Source organism: Perna viridis, chromosome 8 (genome assembly GCF_037379345.1).
Source record: "Perna viridis isolate PV_CMFRI_1.1 ecotype Kerala chromosome 8, ASM3737934v1, whole genome shotgun sequence".
NCBI classification, from domain to species: Eukaryota; Metazoa; Mollusca; class Bivalvia; order Mytilida; family Mytilidae; genus Perna; species Perna viridis.
The window spans coordinates 14,258,672-14,277,853 of record NC_142452.1 but is presented as its reverse complement, the minus strand read 5'-3'; the positions used below and the strand labels follow the sequence as shown (position 1 = coordinate 14,277,853).

The following is a 19,182-nucleotide window of genomic DNA, read 5'->3' as shown; positions in this document are numbered from 1 at the left end:
GACACACAAATACAAGATGATTCAGTATGTTTATTAACATGATAATAAATAAAAAACAACACTAAAATTCAAGACATGAAAACAAAACAATGGTTAAAATGAGAACCAAAAATTAGGGAGTCTAGTTCATGAAAAAGCAGTTAATTGTATCTTAAAAGATAAAAAAAATGTCTTGCTTGTTTGTATTGCATGCAGAAGTGATTTTATTGGAACAGAAACAACTTATTGTGACAATAAATTAATTTTCCGTAGATTAAGAATCCAATTGTTCATGAACTCCTTCATGTCATCTTGTTGTCCCTGTACCTCCTGTTTTCTTTCTTCTATGTAATCTTTCAGTCTAAAAGTAAAAGTATTAAACCTTAGAATCTGGAATAATTTCAACAATGTCTTAAAGATTGGTATCAAGGTAACCTTACCTACAATACAACTGGTTAAATTGATCAATAACATGTAAGAGAAGCCTTCTGAAGAGCCATATATGTGTACATATCATGGTATGAATATACATTAAAAAAAAAACTATCAAACCCTTACATCTGGTTATCTCCAATTGGAAAAAAAATGACAATAATCATATTCCTATATGCACATCCTAATCTACATGAAACTGTTTGATGCCTATAAATCTTCCATTAAAATTTTATTAAATCTGTTCAGTAGTTTAGGAGCAGTTGCACTTACAAGATATGTGGACAGACAGACAGAGTGATTCAATTATTTAGAAGACGGCCAAGAGTAAGAAACTTCAAAAGTTAGAATATAATGGTGAAAAGGCTTCAGAACCAGAAACAGTCACTGACACTTTTGCTAAATATTTGTACACCATAGTCAGGTGGTGATGTAAGGGAATTCTGTAAAATCTTAACTAAAAAAAAAATATGTTTACTTTGAAGATGTGTAGTGCAAGCAGAATCTAAGAAGATTAATATTTGGGCAACAAGGAGAAAATTGATGATATGATCCAGAGTAATAGAACATTACCTGATGGAAGCATTCTCGAGGAAGAAATGCATAATGGAAGCATTCTCAAGGAAGAAATACAATCAATATTGATCAGATACACAATGAACACTTCATATATGGTTGTAGTTTAATCGTATGGTCGCATACATTATTATTTAACTCTATCTTTGATAAATGATGTGTTCCAAACTATGGACTTATTATTCCATTGCATATAGGGAATGAAAAACCTAAGACAATACCAGTAAACATTGGGCTTGTTAGTTTTCTCTCTAGCCTTCTGAAAGTTTTGACCATATAGTTTTATCAAGAATGATGGCATTTACTTTTGATCCCCTTTATTTCCCAATAAACAGCAGCAGGAATGAGAAAACATCATTCAATTTACATGTAACACCAACTATACACCACAAATATAGAAAAAGATAGTAAAACATATGTAGCCTTTATAGATAGCCGCATAGCCATTGATATGGTGTGGCAACATAGTTTAGTAGTTACCGTAAATCACATGTACTGGGTGGTAATGGTCAAATGTGGAAGTTAATAATTATAGATATTAACATAGCATTTTTCATATCATACCCATCATCAGCCCTAAGTCCTGACATCAGCCCGAGGGCATTTAGGCTCAAGAGATGATAATGACAGTGGGCTGATAATGAGTTTGATATAAAAAATGACATATTTTGATCTTTTAATCATTCACTACAATACATGTAACTTGGCTTGAATTCCCTTGCAAACAAATGCTAATGTGTATGCTATGAAAAATGGCATATTTTGATCCTTTAATCATACACTAAAATTCTTTTAACTTGGTTTGAATGCCCTTGAGAAAAATCAAATAATGTGTCTAATGATGATGAATTTCCACGATACTATTTTTACAGTTCAACAAACAAAATTTAAATGATTATATGGAACAGGAAATACATTTTATTTATTTATAAAGGTTTCCTCTGGTAAACAAATTATATGCACTTTTTCCCCATGTCCATAGACTATTATCATCTTTTGTGTTTTCCATGAAAATTTGTAGTATTTCTTCAAACTATCACCCCTCGTCAAAGTCATCAAAATACTGATATCATTTATTGTATTACAGCATGTTAATTTTTATTTTTAATAGTAATAAGTTAATGCTTGGCTATAGTCTGCAATGTTATAAATTCTATTATACAAGTATCTAGTTTTTATAAATGAGCATATTTGTTCACTAGAATAAGTTATAAATCTGGTATTTATAATGTCAAAAGTGTGTACCTTCTTTAGCAGAAGACATACTGTGAAAGTAATTTATTCATGAGTACCAATTTTCATGGTTAAAGGAACATTTATCAGTTCGTAGATTCTTGAATTCGTGGATTTGATAACTCTATCATATACCAAACCCACAAAAACCACAAAAATTGGTACCACATGAATAAAAATACTTTCACAGTAGCACGTATCAGAACATCATCTGTGCGGCTACAAATCATGTTCGACATATGCTTTGAGAAAAATGAAAATTCTGTTTCAATTCCACCAAGTTTTGTATTTTACAGTTCACATAAAATAAAAGAAAGTATGACATTGGCTATAATTGGTATATAAATGATATTATTCCCTGTAGTGAATCCTACACCCATCTATGAATCATGCTTAGTTTTTAATTCAAAACAATTGATTGTGTTAGCAACTGCAGACCCTCCCTGTATGATTATGTACATATACTGTAAAAATCTGCTATTATTATTTATAATTGTTTTGATGTATCTATAACTTGTTATATTGAATATCACTTCATTTTCTAAATCTCATGTCATGACAGAAAAAAAATTGTGAATCAGGGACAATACTTAGTAATATAAATATGATAAAGTCTTAGAGCAAAGGAAGGAATGAATGAACAAATAAATGAATTATTACCACTGAATTAATTCAGGGAAGAAAAAATGTTCCTAAAACAAAGACACCTGTAAGTGATATTTACCTTCTGATTTCATTCATAGCAAACTGAAGTGTAGGAAAATTATCTTTTGTTTTCAGTGACATAAGGAGCATTCTTTCCTCACTTTTCGCCTCCCTGTATACCTGTAGGTCAACCCCATCAACTATATTCCTGCAATTGATTAGTTCAGTCTGTTGTTTATTAACTACATATTTTGGAATACATTATCAGAATGCACATGGCTTTTGTGGTTTAAGTGTCAGTTTTTGTAAGATTCAGGAAAATGGGAAAAATCAGAAACATGCATGTCAAAACCCCACCAATCTGACAATATCTTTTCACTCAAGGGTGCTTTCTCTATTTGAAAAGACCATTATTTGATCTTTGCATCACTGGATTTTCAATAAAATGTAAGAAAAATGAGGTGTTTGACAGAGTTATCTGCCCTTGAAGTGTTCATTTTCAATGCATTTCAATAATATTATAACTCAAAGCACCAATATGATATGGATATTTTTGTCTTTTTTCCTTGATTGTGATGGTGCAAATAGTCACAATTAACTTTCAAAATGGTGTATTTTGTTCATACCATGTTTCACCCACTTTCTGTCTTCAATTTTAGTGCAACTTACAAATCAATGTAGGCACAAATTTAGCAGTAACTTCAACTGCTTTGAAAAGCTAATTTTTTGAAGTTATAGTTATATAGGGAGCAACCATTTTATTTTTATAGGGAGGGGGCAAGGATCAAATTTTCTATCTTGCCTTTTAGTTTTGAGAAAATTTAAGTCTTGCTTGTTGAATATAAACAAAAAATATAAGGGAAATAATACATCCTGCCCTTTTTATTCTTTTCTTATGACCTGTCAACACTTTTTATTTCTTGAAAATTTCAATCCTGCCTTTTTATTTCAAATTTAAGTAAGCCCCCCATAAAAATCAAATGGACACTAAATCACCTCAACATACTAGTATTTGACATTATTAAGACTCAAACTCTGTCTGCCAAACTCTGTCTGCCAGATTTTTTTACTGTTGTGATTTAGTTTTTTGCAAAGTACAGGTTAACGTCAAAAGGCAAATGTCACTTCAATACTTAAATTGCTCTTGCCTCTTTCGCTAAATTTTCTTCTACTTTTCCTTCTTAAGTTTTTAATGAGAAGATTCCATTTTTAGTTTACATGCATGTATATCTTTTCAAAAGTAACTCTTATTTGGTCAATTTCTACTCTTTCTTGACTTCTAAAAATAGGTTATGATTCCATGAATTATCTCCCAGTCTGGACTTTTTTTCCTCTAACTCTTTTTTCCTCTAACAAAACCAGTAACTAAAATGAAATCTGCTAGTTTTTTAAGCTTGTACATGATGATCATAATAAATTATTATGTAGCAGTCTTTGTAAGAAATGTGCAAATTCTGTCATATGTGATACACTCCAAAAATGGCTACATATTTTGATTTTTGTTCTCAACTTGATATATAGGTCCATATGATTAAATGTATAATTATTCATCCTTCTATGTCTGCTCTTAGGAGATGATTCACAATTGAAAAAGTATAGTTTTTATTGTACTGACGTGTCATTTACAGTTATCTCCCTTAATTTTAAATTTTACAGTGCATTCTATATTAAACTTCTAACTCGTAAGAACGGGAGTTATATTAAAAGCCACATATAACTTTCTGTTTACTTTGACATTTTATCAAAAATAAAAATATATAGGCTTTCCCACTATGAATCACATTTTTCATGATTCTAACTGGAGTGCTACTTAATGTTCAGAACAATACTAACTTGGCATTTTGTAGTAAACGGATAATGATATATGCAAGCTTAGACTCTCTCTCTGTCATCTGTTCATTGCTTGTTCTATCCTTGGTCCATTTCTCAAACAATTTTAACCCCTTTCCACCAAAAGCATCCCTGAGATACTTATCCAAACATAAACTAAAAAAAAAAGTGAGTAATGCAGTAATGATTAATGAGTTACATTCAAACCTTAGCTTGCCAATAAAAAAATTGTAGCCTTCCATTTTTTTCACAAATTTCAATTTAATATAGCACTGACAAAAACAAAATTACAAATTCATATTGGACACAGTTTTTATGATGGATATATTAAGCACATTTTACACACAAATTTGCTGCCATTTCTAAAACATCCAACTCCAAACCACAATCAGTACTATTTTTTGTTGTTGTCTTTGTTGACAACACAATGACAGAATATGAATGCAAATTTACTTTAAATATATATTATTTACAATATGCACATCCCAATATGGTAATTTAACACTGCATTAAGTTTCATTATAATCCTGCAAGTTATTAAGGAGGAGTTGCGGCCAATACAAGACCATGTCCTTACATATATTTCCTATCTCAAATTAAATAGTAACTCTGTTCTCTTGGATAATATATGTTACAAAATTACTAACAAATATATATGCAATTAAATTCTCCCCAACTTAATTTTGAAAAGGTGGTTGAGAGTTGAAGTCGCTTACCTTTTGTTTGGTGTATTTTTATAAGTTCATATTTAGATAGAATTGCAAGTAAATTAAATCTTAAATGCAAATATCCAATCAACAGCAGATATCAATTTTATGACAAAGAGATTCAAGACATTAAATGGTATTTTTTTTTATTAATCAGGAATTAAAGCAACTATGAAATATTAAGAAAACTGATGATAGGACTGCTGAGGTCAAATCATCAACAGTTGGGGAAAGCATGGACACAAAATTCCAGCTTGAAACAGCTTTAAATTTTGATTGCAAATAGACATTTGATACATAAGAATTTGACCAGAATTGCAAAGGTTCCCTTTAGGCCTCAATTCCTAAAGGTTTCCAGTTACAACCTCCAAATCTATCTTAACCCACCTATGGTTGAATGGAACCTTGTGGTATTGTTTTAATGAGATTCATTCCTTTCAGTAAATTTATCATCCAGACATAACAAAAATGTTTGTCTCTGGCCCCTTTTTGGCATCTAATTCCAGAAAGATTCAATTCACAACCCAAAAAATTAATCCCAGTCATATGACATATGACACCTTGCCATACAATTCCAAAAAGATCCATTTACTTATACAGGTAAGTCAAGATATCATCTAGGATTAAGGAAAATGTTGTTCTGGTCACTAATTCCTACTAAGTTTTAATCCCAAATTAATTAAAAAATAATTCCAGTCTGAGCTTTGTGGTATAGAATATTGTGAAACAATATAATAGACATCAGTAAATAACTTTTACTGAAATAACATCATTAATTCTATAAAAATGCTTGCTTTTGACCCCTTCTATTCCATTATTCTATAAAATACCTATCCTCATTATGTCATTGGATACTTTGTTGTAAAATTGAATCAAGGTCAACAAACTTTTATTCAAGTACTTGCATAAAGATCAAGTGTTTACTGACGATACAAACAAAGATGAAAACAACACACAGACAATGATGACATGGGCAACAACAGCACCTTACCACAAATACTTAGCCTCTGTGGTTACTAAAGCGGGAATGGCCAAGTAGTTCTGATTGCATCATACCAATATATGACTGCAAATTTTATATAAAACATAAAAATGTCATTTTAATATATTCAAATAGTTTTGTCATAATTAAGTTATATGGTACATGTCAGTGATCTCCCAGGGCCTTTAGCATTACATTGCCCTGATGCTATATATTTTTTAAAGGTAGCTATCTAAGAAGAACTTCCAATTGGACCCAAGACAAATGTGATGCTATAATTTTTAGATGCAAGATGCTATATTGTAATTCAGGGGTTACCAGAATGGTATCTGTAAACCTTAGGAAGAACACTGCATGTATATGTACAGAGGAACTGATAAATACTCAAATGTGTTCACTATTAGAGAGCATATTAAAGCAAGTACCTAACACTAACCTATTGAGAAAGTATTGCCTTTTCTCTACCAGCTGCTGAAAAGCCTCAGAAGATGCTACATATGAGGCTTCATGTAAAAACAATGTTTCTACACATCTATGATCTCCTGCCAAGAGTAACTCTCCAAATCTATGTAGCTCATGTATTGTGTAGTCTAATGATTCTCTCTCACTACTCTGTAATTAGAACATTGCAAAAATATTATGATGTGCTACTAATTTCACTGAGTGGCCTCTTTCATAAATTCTCAAATTGAGATTTTCATCATCTCAAACTTAAACCAATTAGATTACTTGAAATTTAAGAATTAAGAAAAAACACAGGACTTGAGGAAATTTTCAATTTGTGATTCTTTTATCAAGCCAAAGCATGTTACAAAATCCTCTTTATTCAACAATTACAAATTGAATAAAATGCTTCACAGGGCGTAGCTTGATATGATCCCAAAGGTCAAATCCTGAACAGTTGGGGCAAGTGTGGAAACACCATTCAAACTTGGCATAACTTTGCATTTTGATTATGATTAGACATTTGACACAGGAACAAAAAATTTGACCAAAACAAAGTGGTCACTTTTTGGCCCTTATTCCTAAATAGTTCCAGTCAAAATCTGCAAAATCAATCCCAAAATTCCTGTGGGCATAAGTGCACCTTAAGGTACAATTTCAATGCAATCCACTCTCATTCACTCCAAAAATACTTGTTTCTGGCCCCTTTATGATACTAAAGGTAATAACTGTTCAAAGTCTGAAAAAGATATTTTCTAAATTATCATTTGGAAAGACGGACAGACAGAAAGACACACAAATTTTGTGTGGAGGAATATAATAAGATTATAATTCTAGATTGATGTATTTTATTACCTTAACTGTCTGTTGGGGTTGAGGACGGAAATCCAATAAGGTTTTTGTACTGGTCTGATAAACAACAAACATATCCATATCACTGTGCAATGTGTCTAAATTGTACCTACAAAAAAAACAAAAACCAATGAAACATGTCTGGGCCCCTTTCATACTGGAGGTTTCTTTCCTTTCGGGCAGGGAATCAATTTATTTAGGTTCAAAAATATTGGAACTGGAATTTACAGAAAAGATTTTTTTCAAGTTTGGTTTAGATATGTTTCTCAAAATGGATCATTGATAGAATTTCAGAATTTTCAGTAAAACAATATACCGTGCCTCTTTCCACCTTAATATTAAGAAATTCTCATTGATAGAACTGACATATAATTCAAATGTTAAATCATACAGAAAATAACCATGGTTATATAAACTGGCACATGTACAATCTACATTTCTGTAATACATGCATGAACATGTCAACATATCTATTAATTATTTTCATCTGTAAAAGAAACCATGTCCTTCTTTTCCAAAATTGTTATATAAGAGTCTACCGAAAAACGGCTACAATACCTATTAATCGCTGGACTCAAAAAACAAATGCACATGTATTATAAATAATCCTTACTCCTTCAAGTTCTGTTTTTTTAAGGTCCACTCACATTCAATTTGTTTGCGTACAAAAAGAGTGCATGTTTACAAACTTGCGTACATTTACATTTGTACATATAAACCACTTTTGGAAACAATAAATTACTACTTAATCAGTGGGAAACCAATCAGGTTTAAATTAACACATGCCTTTCATGTAATTACTCTAAGATCATTTGTGTTCACATATGCTGTGACACATGCATACATATATTTACCTTTGACTTCCAAAAGGGCAAGCCAGAATCACGGTGCCAAGCTCACACTCAACCCTTTTTAAAAGAAGGGACCAATTGTCAATGAAGTTAGTGACAGAATGGACAGATTCTTTCTGAATAAATGGAGGTGGTAGTTTACTTTCTTGAAACTTTATCTTTTCTTGACGCTTAGACTCCAGCTTCTTGTATTGTTCATCAATCATGTCAATAACTCTCTGTCCAGATATACCATCCAGTTCATTCCAATTTCTTGCCTTGTTTAAAGGAGTATTATCTTTGCAGAAAATATTTACAGTTTTTTGAAATGGCAAGCACTGTTCACCAAACTGAGAATGAAATTCTGTGACCCATTTTACTTTGAAATAATACCATGGAACCTCATCATTCTCTTTATTCTGTTTGCCTAAACATGATTCCTCCTTTGGTAAAGTCTGTACTGAATCTTGAACTTTTCCGTTAGTATCACCGAATTTGCTATCTGATTCTAAATTATCAATCAAGCACTCTTCTTTGGGGAGATGTTTATTGGGCTCAGGTTCGAATTCATTACATGAATACGACTGTTTAAATGCATCACAATTTTTATTACTAATATCACCTGTTCCATTTTCTGGTGATTTTAAGCTAGGTTTAGTCACCATTTCTAAATATCCATGCCATCCATGACAGTTGTTTACACTGAATATTATTATAACTTTACCACTGTCCTCAAAAGCTGCTGTCAAAATCTCCCTTGGCTGTTCAAGGGAGGTTAATCTGTCTTTACAGGCCCACTGTTTATTAGTAATACAGGTCTGTAATGAGCTTATATTAGCACATTTTGCAATAAAATAACTGTACTTTTTTCGTTCAGCTGCCATAATTCTATACAAAAATAAACAAGAAATAATATTTATGTCATGCATTTACGTACATATTACACAGTGCATACTAGTACATGAGGTCATATGCAAGAAATTTGCAAAAACTGTTAAAGATCAAAGGAAATGCACACATTTTGCTTCAGCTTGGGTGAGTCTATAATTTGCCCATTGCCTAAATAACCAAAATGCCCAACTTTGCTATAAAATTTCATTATATTCCCTTGAGAAGTTTAGGAGGACTTGCACTTTATATGAGGTTTAAACATGTAAAGGTTTAATGTTGAATTATCTCCCTTTAGAGTCCTCCAGCTGTAACTATACTTTTTCATCCACAAAATGTACATGTACATATGATATCTAAACTTCTTATAAATTTCATCAAAATCCCTTGAATAGTTTAGAAGGAGTTGTGCTTTTGAGCATTTTTAACATGTTAAACCCTTAACATGGATTATCTTTGGAGTCTTTCAACATTCAACAGTAACTATATTCCTTCATCCTTGAACTGACATTTTTCATACCGGTGGGGTTGTTATCTCTTTGACAAATTCACCACATTCATTCTTCCTATGTCCTTTATGCACATCTACAAATATTAGCTTGGGTTTTTGGTTTATGATTTTATATTGAAAGGGCAGTTCAGGCTAGATTTAAAACAATACTATGGAGTTAATATATGTATACTGAGTTAACCAATTCAGGTGGTCAAAATGTTGAACCTTTGATAGAAATTCAAAAACAACAATTGATGGACATATTTTGTTTCCATATACAATTCATCTACAATGTACCAAAAGTTGAAAAAAATTATCACGATCATAAATATTGATCTACAAATGTACTTTAAGAATGAATGAATGACGAGGGTCATTGGTTGCTATTATTGTTTTTTTTTATACTGATTCCAGTGAAAAGGTGAAATTCTTGGTCATGCAATGCATTTAATTATCATCTATCATTAATTAAGAAAACCTCCTACAGATCAATTCTGTTTATTTTATTGTAGGTTAAAAATAGATTTTAACATAGAAAATATGTATTTGTTTAAAGACATTTACAGTAAATGGTTATGATGACACAATATCTATATGACCTAAAGCAGTAGTGATGAGAGTGGTGATATTTAAATACTTTTAAAATGAAACAACAACTAAACAAAGCTTGACATTTGTTTGTGTATTCCATTAAAGCTTTTAGTGTTATAATTGATTTTCTATTAAAATTCAAAGATATATTATTTTCAGTTATTGAATGGAAATTCTTGGAAATTTTAATATATGAATTTGATTTTGAATGTATATATGAATTTTAAAGGTGTCCAGTAAATCAGAATGGCAAACTGAATTATAGGTTGTTACATGCTTGAAGATTAAAGATCAGGTTATGTTTCACAAGTTTGACAAAACCATGAATTTCTCTAACAAGTGTATAAGTACCTCCATACCTGCCAACTTACACAATATATGACTATAACACTATTTTGATCTTTTGTCCTGCTAACATGAATTTTAAAGTCAAGTTTAACCCAAAACCAAATTTTGAAAAATGAAAAATAACCCCTGAATTCTAACCTTGAAATTCATGTTAATATCATTTCTTTGATTAGAAGAGCAATAGATCTGACTATTAGTGTTAATTGCTGTCTAAACAGAAAAGAAGAGTTTTAAGGCAGGTAAGTAATCACTGTGAAGCAATCTGCTGGGTTCTACGATGATGATTGACAAGTAGAAAATGATTCCTTATTGAATCTATCACCACTGAAACGATAGCCAATCATTTGAAAATGATTAATGTCTACTGCACTACGCATTAGTTTGACAGATACTGTCAATTTGTGTAGGTACATATGTGTAAACAATTATAAATTACACATTTGTTTATTCATATTTCTGTATTTTCAACAGTACAATATATATGTACTTACAAAAAGTTGTGTTTGTAATAGTTATAAATACTATAGATTAGTGTTCATTTTGGAAATTTGGTAGCAGCAACCTTGAATATTTGTAACATTTCCTGAATATTTACCTCATGGTAAGGGTTTAGCTATAGTCACTGACCAGATTTCTTTTGGATGTACATGTAGTACACGTTACTTCATATACCGAAACATTATCTTTTCTAATTAAACCCTATCAAAAATCCTTCTCTTTAAACAGACTTAAACAAAGTAGAAGGAGCTCGGATGTTTTCCCAATGTGATTCAAAAATAGAAATAATATGCAAATATGTTAATGTTTTCAAACATTTTTGTTTATGTATTTAAACTTCAGAATTCTGATTAGGTTTGTAGGTAATCACCACAAAAAAGTGATTACTAAATTCTATTTTTTATATTACATGCGTACATTGTCATAAAACACTTGGTCAACCATAAAAAAAGACTCTTTATTGCAAGAGAGGTGTTAATGCCATAAGGTATCACCTATACAGTAATACAGTAAAAAACATACCGTTTTAAAGAGTAATCAAAGGAACCAAGAATCTTCCAAAAATTAAAAGAATGTAATCCAGGGACACAGACCAGATATAGAAAATAGACACACACAACAAAGAACATAAAATAACCTAAATAATTCATACAAAGTTACAAAAGTAAACGAGCAACTCGGACTCCACTAAAAACTGGGACCATGGACCAGGTGCACCAGTAGCATAAGCATCCTCTGTTTTTCTAGAAACACCCGCAGAGTTGCTCGTAAAAAGTCAAGTCCAGACCAGGGTAGAAGAAAGAGGAAAGGTAAACTATGACACGTTGAACAAATCAGTTTTTATGGTACAGATGGTTATACTGTAACGATCCACGAGTTTCTGATGACAACCATAAAAATTATGTTGCCAAATTGTCCTTTCCTACTTTTTCCTGCCTAAATACCCGATGGGAATTTTCAAAAGTTATAGGCATGTACCTGTTTCTTACGTGAAAACATAAACTCCTGTTTTCTAGCAGAATTATCAGAAAATCTGATCAACAAGAATATCTTAATTATAGCATACCAAAAAAAACTTAAATAAACTTCATGTAAGTTACAAAAATTAGAATCAGTGTCCATTCATTGGAAATTGAAACAGGGAGATTTTCCAAACCAAAAAATTCCAAGAAATGAAAATAGCTGTAAATTTTGCCAAAGTTAACTTAATAAGTGGATGATGAATTTCACTTCTTCTTTAGTTTCCCACATTATTGAAGCCAATAGTTCAGATGATCTATTAATGGAAATATTAAATCCAAACCTTAAAGAACTACAGAATCTATGCTTACACGTATTTAAAAAGGAAGCCCAAGTTGAAAGCAGGGACCAACCCACAGAATAAGAAACTATATGGTTGAATTAATATCTAACATTTATATGACTATATTTATTGTTATCATGATGTACATGTTCTCTTTCTAATAAATTGATTGATATGTATTTATTTATTTGCTTCCCCTAAAGAGCACCACCATTTCCCGAAATGTAGTATAGAGTGACGCAAAATTTTCTCTTGCCTTTGCTTTAAATGTGTCGATGATGTTGCCACTTTTAAGACATTTAATTGGTTAAGAGAACACTGTACAATAAGCAAGTGACTTCGTGTTACAGGGGTCGCCTCAACTCACAAAGAGCCAATTCCAGAAGAATATTATAACCATACATGTGAACCTACCGGCTGTTGTTCAATTCTACCAGAATTAGAACCTTTCTAAAGTTCTACCGTTGAAACAGAATATCTATCGCTTTCCGAACATTATACCGTAAACAAATTTTGGACGCCATTTTTTTATAATTTAATGAAGGAAAAAACCTGAGAGGATCGAATAATGACATTTCCAGATGATCTCAGGTAGACAGGTGATCATGTTAATTAGGGTCATAAACACTAATGTAGAGCTTTAGTGGTTATCAGTGAGACGTAATTTAAAAGGTGTGATGATTATATAACAACAGGAGATGATTGACAATTATCCCAAGTTTAAGTGGCACATGCTTAAATGATTAAACAATCTATTACAGACGATTGGGAATCAATGTGTAAATATTGATGCGAGACATTTGATCTTATGATGGTTGTGGTAACATTGACCAAGCATCCACTGAAAATGAAAATGACTCAAAGTATGGCTTGTTTTTTATCCAAGTCAATGGAGGAACTCCGTGTGGGAAACCACCGCTTGCCAGCTCCCCAAATATGAGTAGATGTGTATTTTGGCGAGTTCTCATTTGCTTACACTTGTCAATTTGGCATTGTTTACGATTTAATTTCCGGTAAACGGGATGTGCCAAAACCTCGGCGACGGTCCTGATCTCGTGTTAGTATTCAAACTTGGTAATTTAAGATTTTTTACCTTGCAAACTAATTGTTTATTGTCAAAATAAAAATGAACAAGAAGCAAATGATTTTTTGTTACATAACGACGAATCTGTTGAAATATAATTTTATTTTTAAAATATAAGTTCAGAAATGGAGTACTCATTTTGTTACTGTAAAGTACATGAAAAACTTAAATGGGAAGCAATATTAGAAAATAGAAAAGTTTTTGATAAATTTAAAAACAAATGAAAAGATAGCTGAAGAAAGAAAAAGAAAGGTAGGAGATAGTCAAATCCAAGAGAAAACAGATGCTAGTACAGAAAAAAAAGCCAAAAAATGTGGCTAGTTGAATTTATATTTGGCTAGCAAGATCAATATTCCACTAGCCAGAATGGCAAGTTCGGGAAAAAAATGGTTTCTCACATTGGGAACTATTTGAATTTTTCAATTTGGAGCACTCTCATCACCAAATTCAGTGCTGCATGGAAGTCAAAGTTAAAGTGGTGCCAAACGAAATCATTTTGATGCATATTTCAGCAGTAGTAGCTAATGTAGTGACAATTTTGAAAGTTATTTAATTAATAGTAGCTATAAAGTAATGATGACACTTAAAAATTGAAATTTGTTTATGTTTATGCTGTTCTTGTTACAAGTACATGTATGTAAATATTGTCATTAATAAATAAAATCATTAAAATGTTCAAGTGTTAATGATCCATCAAAAGGGTCATTCTAACTATTCAAATAGAGTATTCAGCAATTTTTTCTCATGGAAATAGACTTAATGCAAGGTTTTCCGTAAGTTTCATACATATTTGACTTGTTACGCCTCAAAAAAATCCCCTATAAAAAAACCTCCAGTTTTCAAACCAAATTTCCAACTGAAAAATGACAAATCTCCAGTTTTGAAGGAATTACTTTATCAAATGTATGTTATAACACATTTGGAAAGTTGAGCTGATTTGAGTATGTTAGTTTACACCTCTTGACCTGACCAGGGACTTCATGTGACCCACACGTAAACATGGTAAAGCCAAAGGCCTCTGTTCATTATTGTACAATACAAATAATCAGAAAATGTGATTGCACTGGATAGAGGTATACACATGCAAATCATTGTCAATTTCATTTAGTATCTTATAATTTGTTTCTGTGTTTTAACGGAGAAAAAATACCAATGCAGTACCAATTCTTCTGTTTGATAGATTTCGTCGGGTATTAAATGAGAAGGGGAAGTCACATGTCAAAATACTGTCAAGTCGTGAAGTTAAGTCGTCCCTTCCCATAATGGACCACACATTTTCAAGAAATTCAAATTGTTCCTTAAGCCCTAAGCCAATCGACTTGTGGTCCAACAGCCTGGAACAATAACAATTACATTGTAACGTAATAAACAGTTATAAATAATTAAGACACGGCTATAAACAGTAAACAAAATTTCGCCTAATCGAAGGATTTTATAGTCTTCTACATTCAATTTGTATGAAAAACCCTTGGCAAAATTTTGTTTACCCGATTTAGTTCAGAGAATACATACCATCTGAAATTTTATACTTACTTCGCACGTATACACAGTAAAATTTCCATTGCAAAGCAATGAACGCTGACTCAGTCCCTGAAGCATTTAGGCAAGGGATCTCAGTTAAAATAAAACACATGTATGTAACTATGTAACCCCTAAACATTTTAAAAACTGGCAGTAATTATTTCATAAGACAACTGCTAAAGGGGTGTTATGTTTTGCTTTTTTTTGTTTTTTTGTTTTTTGTTTTTGTTTTTGTTTTTGTTTTTGTTTTTGTTTTTGTTTGCATTCATCGACAAGTTTCCATGGAGACATAAATAAATGATGTTATATAATTATGTCTCTGGTTTTCATTATCACAAAAAAAACTTTGCTGTTGACAAAATTAATAGATGTATGCATTGTCCGTTTCATATTAGTTGCTTAGAAGGCGTAGCGCCTATTACGGTAGGTACTGCTAGAGCAGTGCCAATAACTTTCGTTGGTACGGCTTGAAGTCACAGTGACCAGCATTTTTTTTTTATCACAAAAAATATCATTAAATCATTTGCGCTTGTTATTGCATGCTGTTTATACTGCTAAGAATATAAACGAAAAACTAGGATTAAATAGCAAGCAGGCATGTCAGAGAACACACATAATAACTCCAAATATGGAAACAAAATGATTTAATGATATTTTTATGTGATAAAAAAATCGTGGTCTCAAGGGCCTGTGCTTTTATACTATGCCTTAAGGAGATAGACGAAAAACTGGGCATTGTATAAACAACATTAAACAGCAAACGGACATGTCTGAGAACACACAGATATATTATAAAGTACAAGATATATCTTGAACATGGAATAAATTTAAATACGACGTGCCATATTACAACTTGAAACATGTGTACAGCATAACGAAATGTTCAGTATTCATACGTGACTGGTACATATTTTTGTAATTACAATTTATAAATGAAGATATACTCGTGCCTTGTATGAAAACCATGAAGCATTTTGGGAAATATCGTCTGCCAATCTCATACATTTGAAATACAAGAAGTAAAAATAAATATTTAGAGCAATGTAATGTGGTCATTTACATATAGTATATGTACCGGGTATACGTATCTGTTGATGTAATATTGTGTGTTTTAAATAAGATACTAATAATTTATGGACAACTCCATTTTTCAGTCTAAATGGGACTGTCCACTATTATAAAAGGCGATACTTTTATTTAAGCAACGCATCAAATACCAGATACAAAGACGTGCCCCGGGCATATACTGATGATAAACACTTACTTGTCCCACTTATTTGTATGTTGTGAAGTCAAATTTATACTACACTCCCCCAATTTAAACATTTTGTTGAATCTTTATAGTTAATCCTCCTTTAGAATTTGCAATTTAAAGAAAAAGACGACCCTTAACTTAAGCCATACTTTATTTTATATATCTCAATTCATGCGGTGTAAAAGTAATTCTTATTTGCACCATTATATGATAATTAGGTGGTGATCTGGTCTAATGCTGCTGTCCATATTTGGTGTAAATGGCCGGCTATAGTTAAAAAAAGATCTAGAAATTTTGTCTAATATCACTAATGTATAAACGGACACCTAATATTGTGTTGTCTATATTTAATTGAATATTTTAACCGTAACTATTCCCAAAATGAAATTATTAAATTCTACGAAATGTTTCCTTGTTAGACATCATAGTATATGTGAGTGATCTTATCCCCAAACAGCCTCAGCAGATATATAATCTATAATTGCAATACTAGAAAAAAAAATTATAGTCTATCCACAAGATATTAATTTTAGATGCATTTTTTACAAAAAAACTCTTTTCATCTTTTCACTATTGTGTGTTATATAATGGTAAAAGAAAGGGCCAGTTTCGTGGTGCAAGACTCAGCAGAGTAGTTCCTTAAACGAACATCTTGTATATTGGACCGAAGCGCATGTGAATTAACTGATAGTACCTAACAGTAATATTGTAAGAATGTTTACAAATATTACCGACCAGTTAAGGGATAGAAAACTAGGCACGATATCTTAAACCTTTTTTTATCAGGCAGTACTGACAGAAATCTTAAAATTTTTAGGCGGTCGGAAGATTTAATTATATATCATTAAGTTCATATTTGGATGTCTAATAGATAACTTGTATATATAAGTTTTATTTATAGAACTTACAATAGTCCCGGATGCTGCAGCTCTACAAATAATTTTAAGATCATAAGTTTGTGAAAAACATATGATTATCATATGATAATCATGCGATAATCATATGTATACCGAAACATATGATTATTATATGGTGCTCAATTTATATGATAATCATATGATGCAAACCATATGATTATCATGTGTGACACATTTGCCTGTGTAACAGGGCATTTCCACAGAATAAAAAAGACAAATAAAGCTAGAATTATTTAATGATTAGCAGGCAGTAGTGTAAGTACCTCGTCTCATAAATGTTACATTTCCGTCAAACCTAAATCGACTTTCAAAAGGGGAACATTCTACATTACCCCGAGCAATTTTTCGCCTAGCCCAAAGTTTGCCTAGAATATCTTTGTTACAGTATGAAACTATTTTTTTCCGACTGTTTGTTTTTTGATGAATTGCACCGATAGTTGCTGAGGCATCTATTGTATTTATTCTATTCCTCCTTGTGATGAAAACTAAGTAGTTGTCTACCATTGGCCTGCCTATCACAAGATTCGGAAAAATTTTCCATGGGAACACTTTACTAACAACAAAATAATCCTCTGCATACCCATATGATATCAAACTTTTCATGAAGGCATTATCAAGTTCTTTGTTTCCAACTATGCTAGTTATTTTATGTTTATTGAGTAACAAATCACTTCTTTTCCCCGTTAAAAGGAATGGTTTTTTGTTGAGACCTATATTAGAAGCTAATGCATCCAGAGTCAACATAAGTCCACGGTTAAAGAGAATATCCGCATTTGCATACGCGTAAAACTTGCTATTCACGTGTGATTGTGCGGTAAGAAACATATCTTTTAAAACTGGTGTTCCATTGCAAGCCTTTAATCCGATGTCTAATGTCAAATCCCAACCTAATTTTTTTGCATGTTTCTTCGAACTAGCATCATCAGAAAAAAGAATAAGCACCACTTTTGGTTTCATCAACATCCAGTTCATTAGAGTATTATTGTACAGGTAGAATTTTTCCATCGATGAATTAAAAGATGTAAACATAGTTAGAAAGGACTCCTTGTCCAGAAAAGGTGACGTCATTGGTGCTTTTTTGCCTATAAAAGTTAAGTTTTTAGCTGACATTGACTGTTCCTTTAATATGTTTCGCAAGTACATCTGTGACTTGTATCGACCAATCGTAGATTTGAGAGGCGGAGTGTTCCTGAGATGCAGGAAACTCAAGACAAATAGCAGTGGGTAGATGACACAGATATATCCACTGAACAACTTCATTCTGTCACCTATCATATGAACAACTGGTATCTCAATTCTAAATCTGTCGGGGAAGAACGCAATTCTAAATATCACAGAGGTACACGTAATTCTAAATCTCACAAGGACACATGTAATTCTAAATCTCACAAGGATACACAAGGGTACATGTAATTCTAAATCAGTTGTTTATCTTCCAATTCACGAACTACATTTGAAATTCGAGGTTCATACATGTATCAAACACCGGACAGAGATTCTTTTGGTATATCAACCTGGAAGGAAAGTAATCAAAGCAATTATGATGTATAAGTAAAGCAAAGAATTAAGAGATTTGCAATTTAAATTTAATTTTATGTTCAAAGAGACACTATATATATATATATATATATATATATAATCGTCTAAATAATAGTCAACAATCACTCTTACGGGGTGATGGATCGTTAAAAACGATGCGAAACATCACAATAAATAAAATATACGTCTAAATATGTTTAACATCACCAGAAGATGGTAAAATTTACCATCTTCT

The 19,182-nt window shown here is 31.7% G+C and overlaps 2 protein-coding genes across 4 annotated transcripts; both read right to left on the bottom strand.

The window, feature by feature from the left end:
• Positions 1–10: 10 nt before the first annotated feature.
• LOC148609437 (uncharacterized) lies at positions 11–14,926 on the bottom strand. Of its 3 annotated transcripts, none has more exons than XM_088596398.1 (7): positions 14,877–14,926; positions 8,535–9,398; positions 7,684–7,789; positions 6,821–6,996; positions 4,699–4,851; positions 2,945–3,073; positions 11–340 (listed from the first exon to the last, which is right to left on the bottom strand). In XM_088596398.1, the coding sequence occupies exons 2-7, from the start codon at positions 9,392–9,394 to the stop codon at positions 223–225; spliced, it is 1,542 nt and encodes a 513-aa protein (XP_088452524.1). In that variant the 5' UTR covers positions 9,395–9,398; positions 14,877–14,926; the 3' UTR covers positions 11–222. The 3 variants fall into 3 exon arrangements, with proteins under 3 accessions (XP_088452524.1, XP_088452525.1, XP_088452523.1); XM_088596399.1 differs by having other exon boundaries at positions 14,866–14,923; XM_088596397.1 differs by lacking the exon at positions 14,877–14,926 and adding an exon at positions 14,673–14,706.
• Positions 14,927–17,644: 2,718 nt separating this feature from the next.
• Positions 17,645–18,921, bottom strand: LOC148609436 (uncharacterized). The gene has a single exon (XM_088540717.1). It carries the CDS (start codon positions 18,681–18,683, stop codon positions 17,649–17,651), a length of 1,035 nt encoding a protein of 344 aa, XP_088396843.1. The 5' UTR covers positions 18,684–18,921; the 3' UTR covers positions 17,645–17,648.
• Positions 18,922–19,182: the final 261 nt, after the last annotated feature.

What these genes read in the sequence shown, in the direction of transcription:
- LOC148609437 (XM_088596398.1), bottom strand. Translation starts at nt 9,394, where the DNA reads ATGGCAGCTGAACGAAAAAAGTACAGTTATTTTATTGCAAAATGTGCT. An exon ending in TGCCCTTTTGGAAGTCAAAG is followed by an intron (nt 7,790 to 8,534) that starts GTAAATATATGT and finishes TTTTTTTTGTAG; the next exon opens with GTACAATTTAGACACATTGC. An exon ending in CGTTTACTACAAAATGCCAA is followed by an intron (nt 3,074 to 4,698) that starts GTTAGTATTGTT and finishes AATCAATTGCAG; the next exon opens with GAATATAGTTGATGGGGTTG.
- LOC148609436 (XM_088540717.1), bottom strand. Translation starts at nt 18,683, where the DNA reads ATGATAGGTGACAGAATGAAGTTGTTCAGTGGATATATCTGTGTCATC.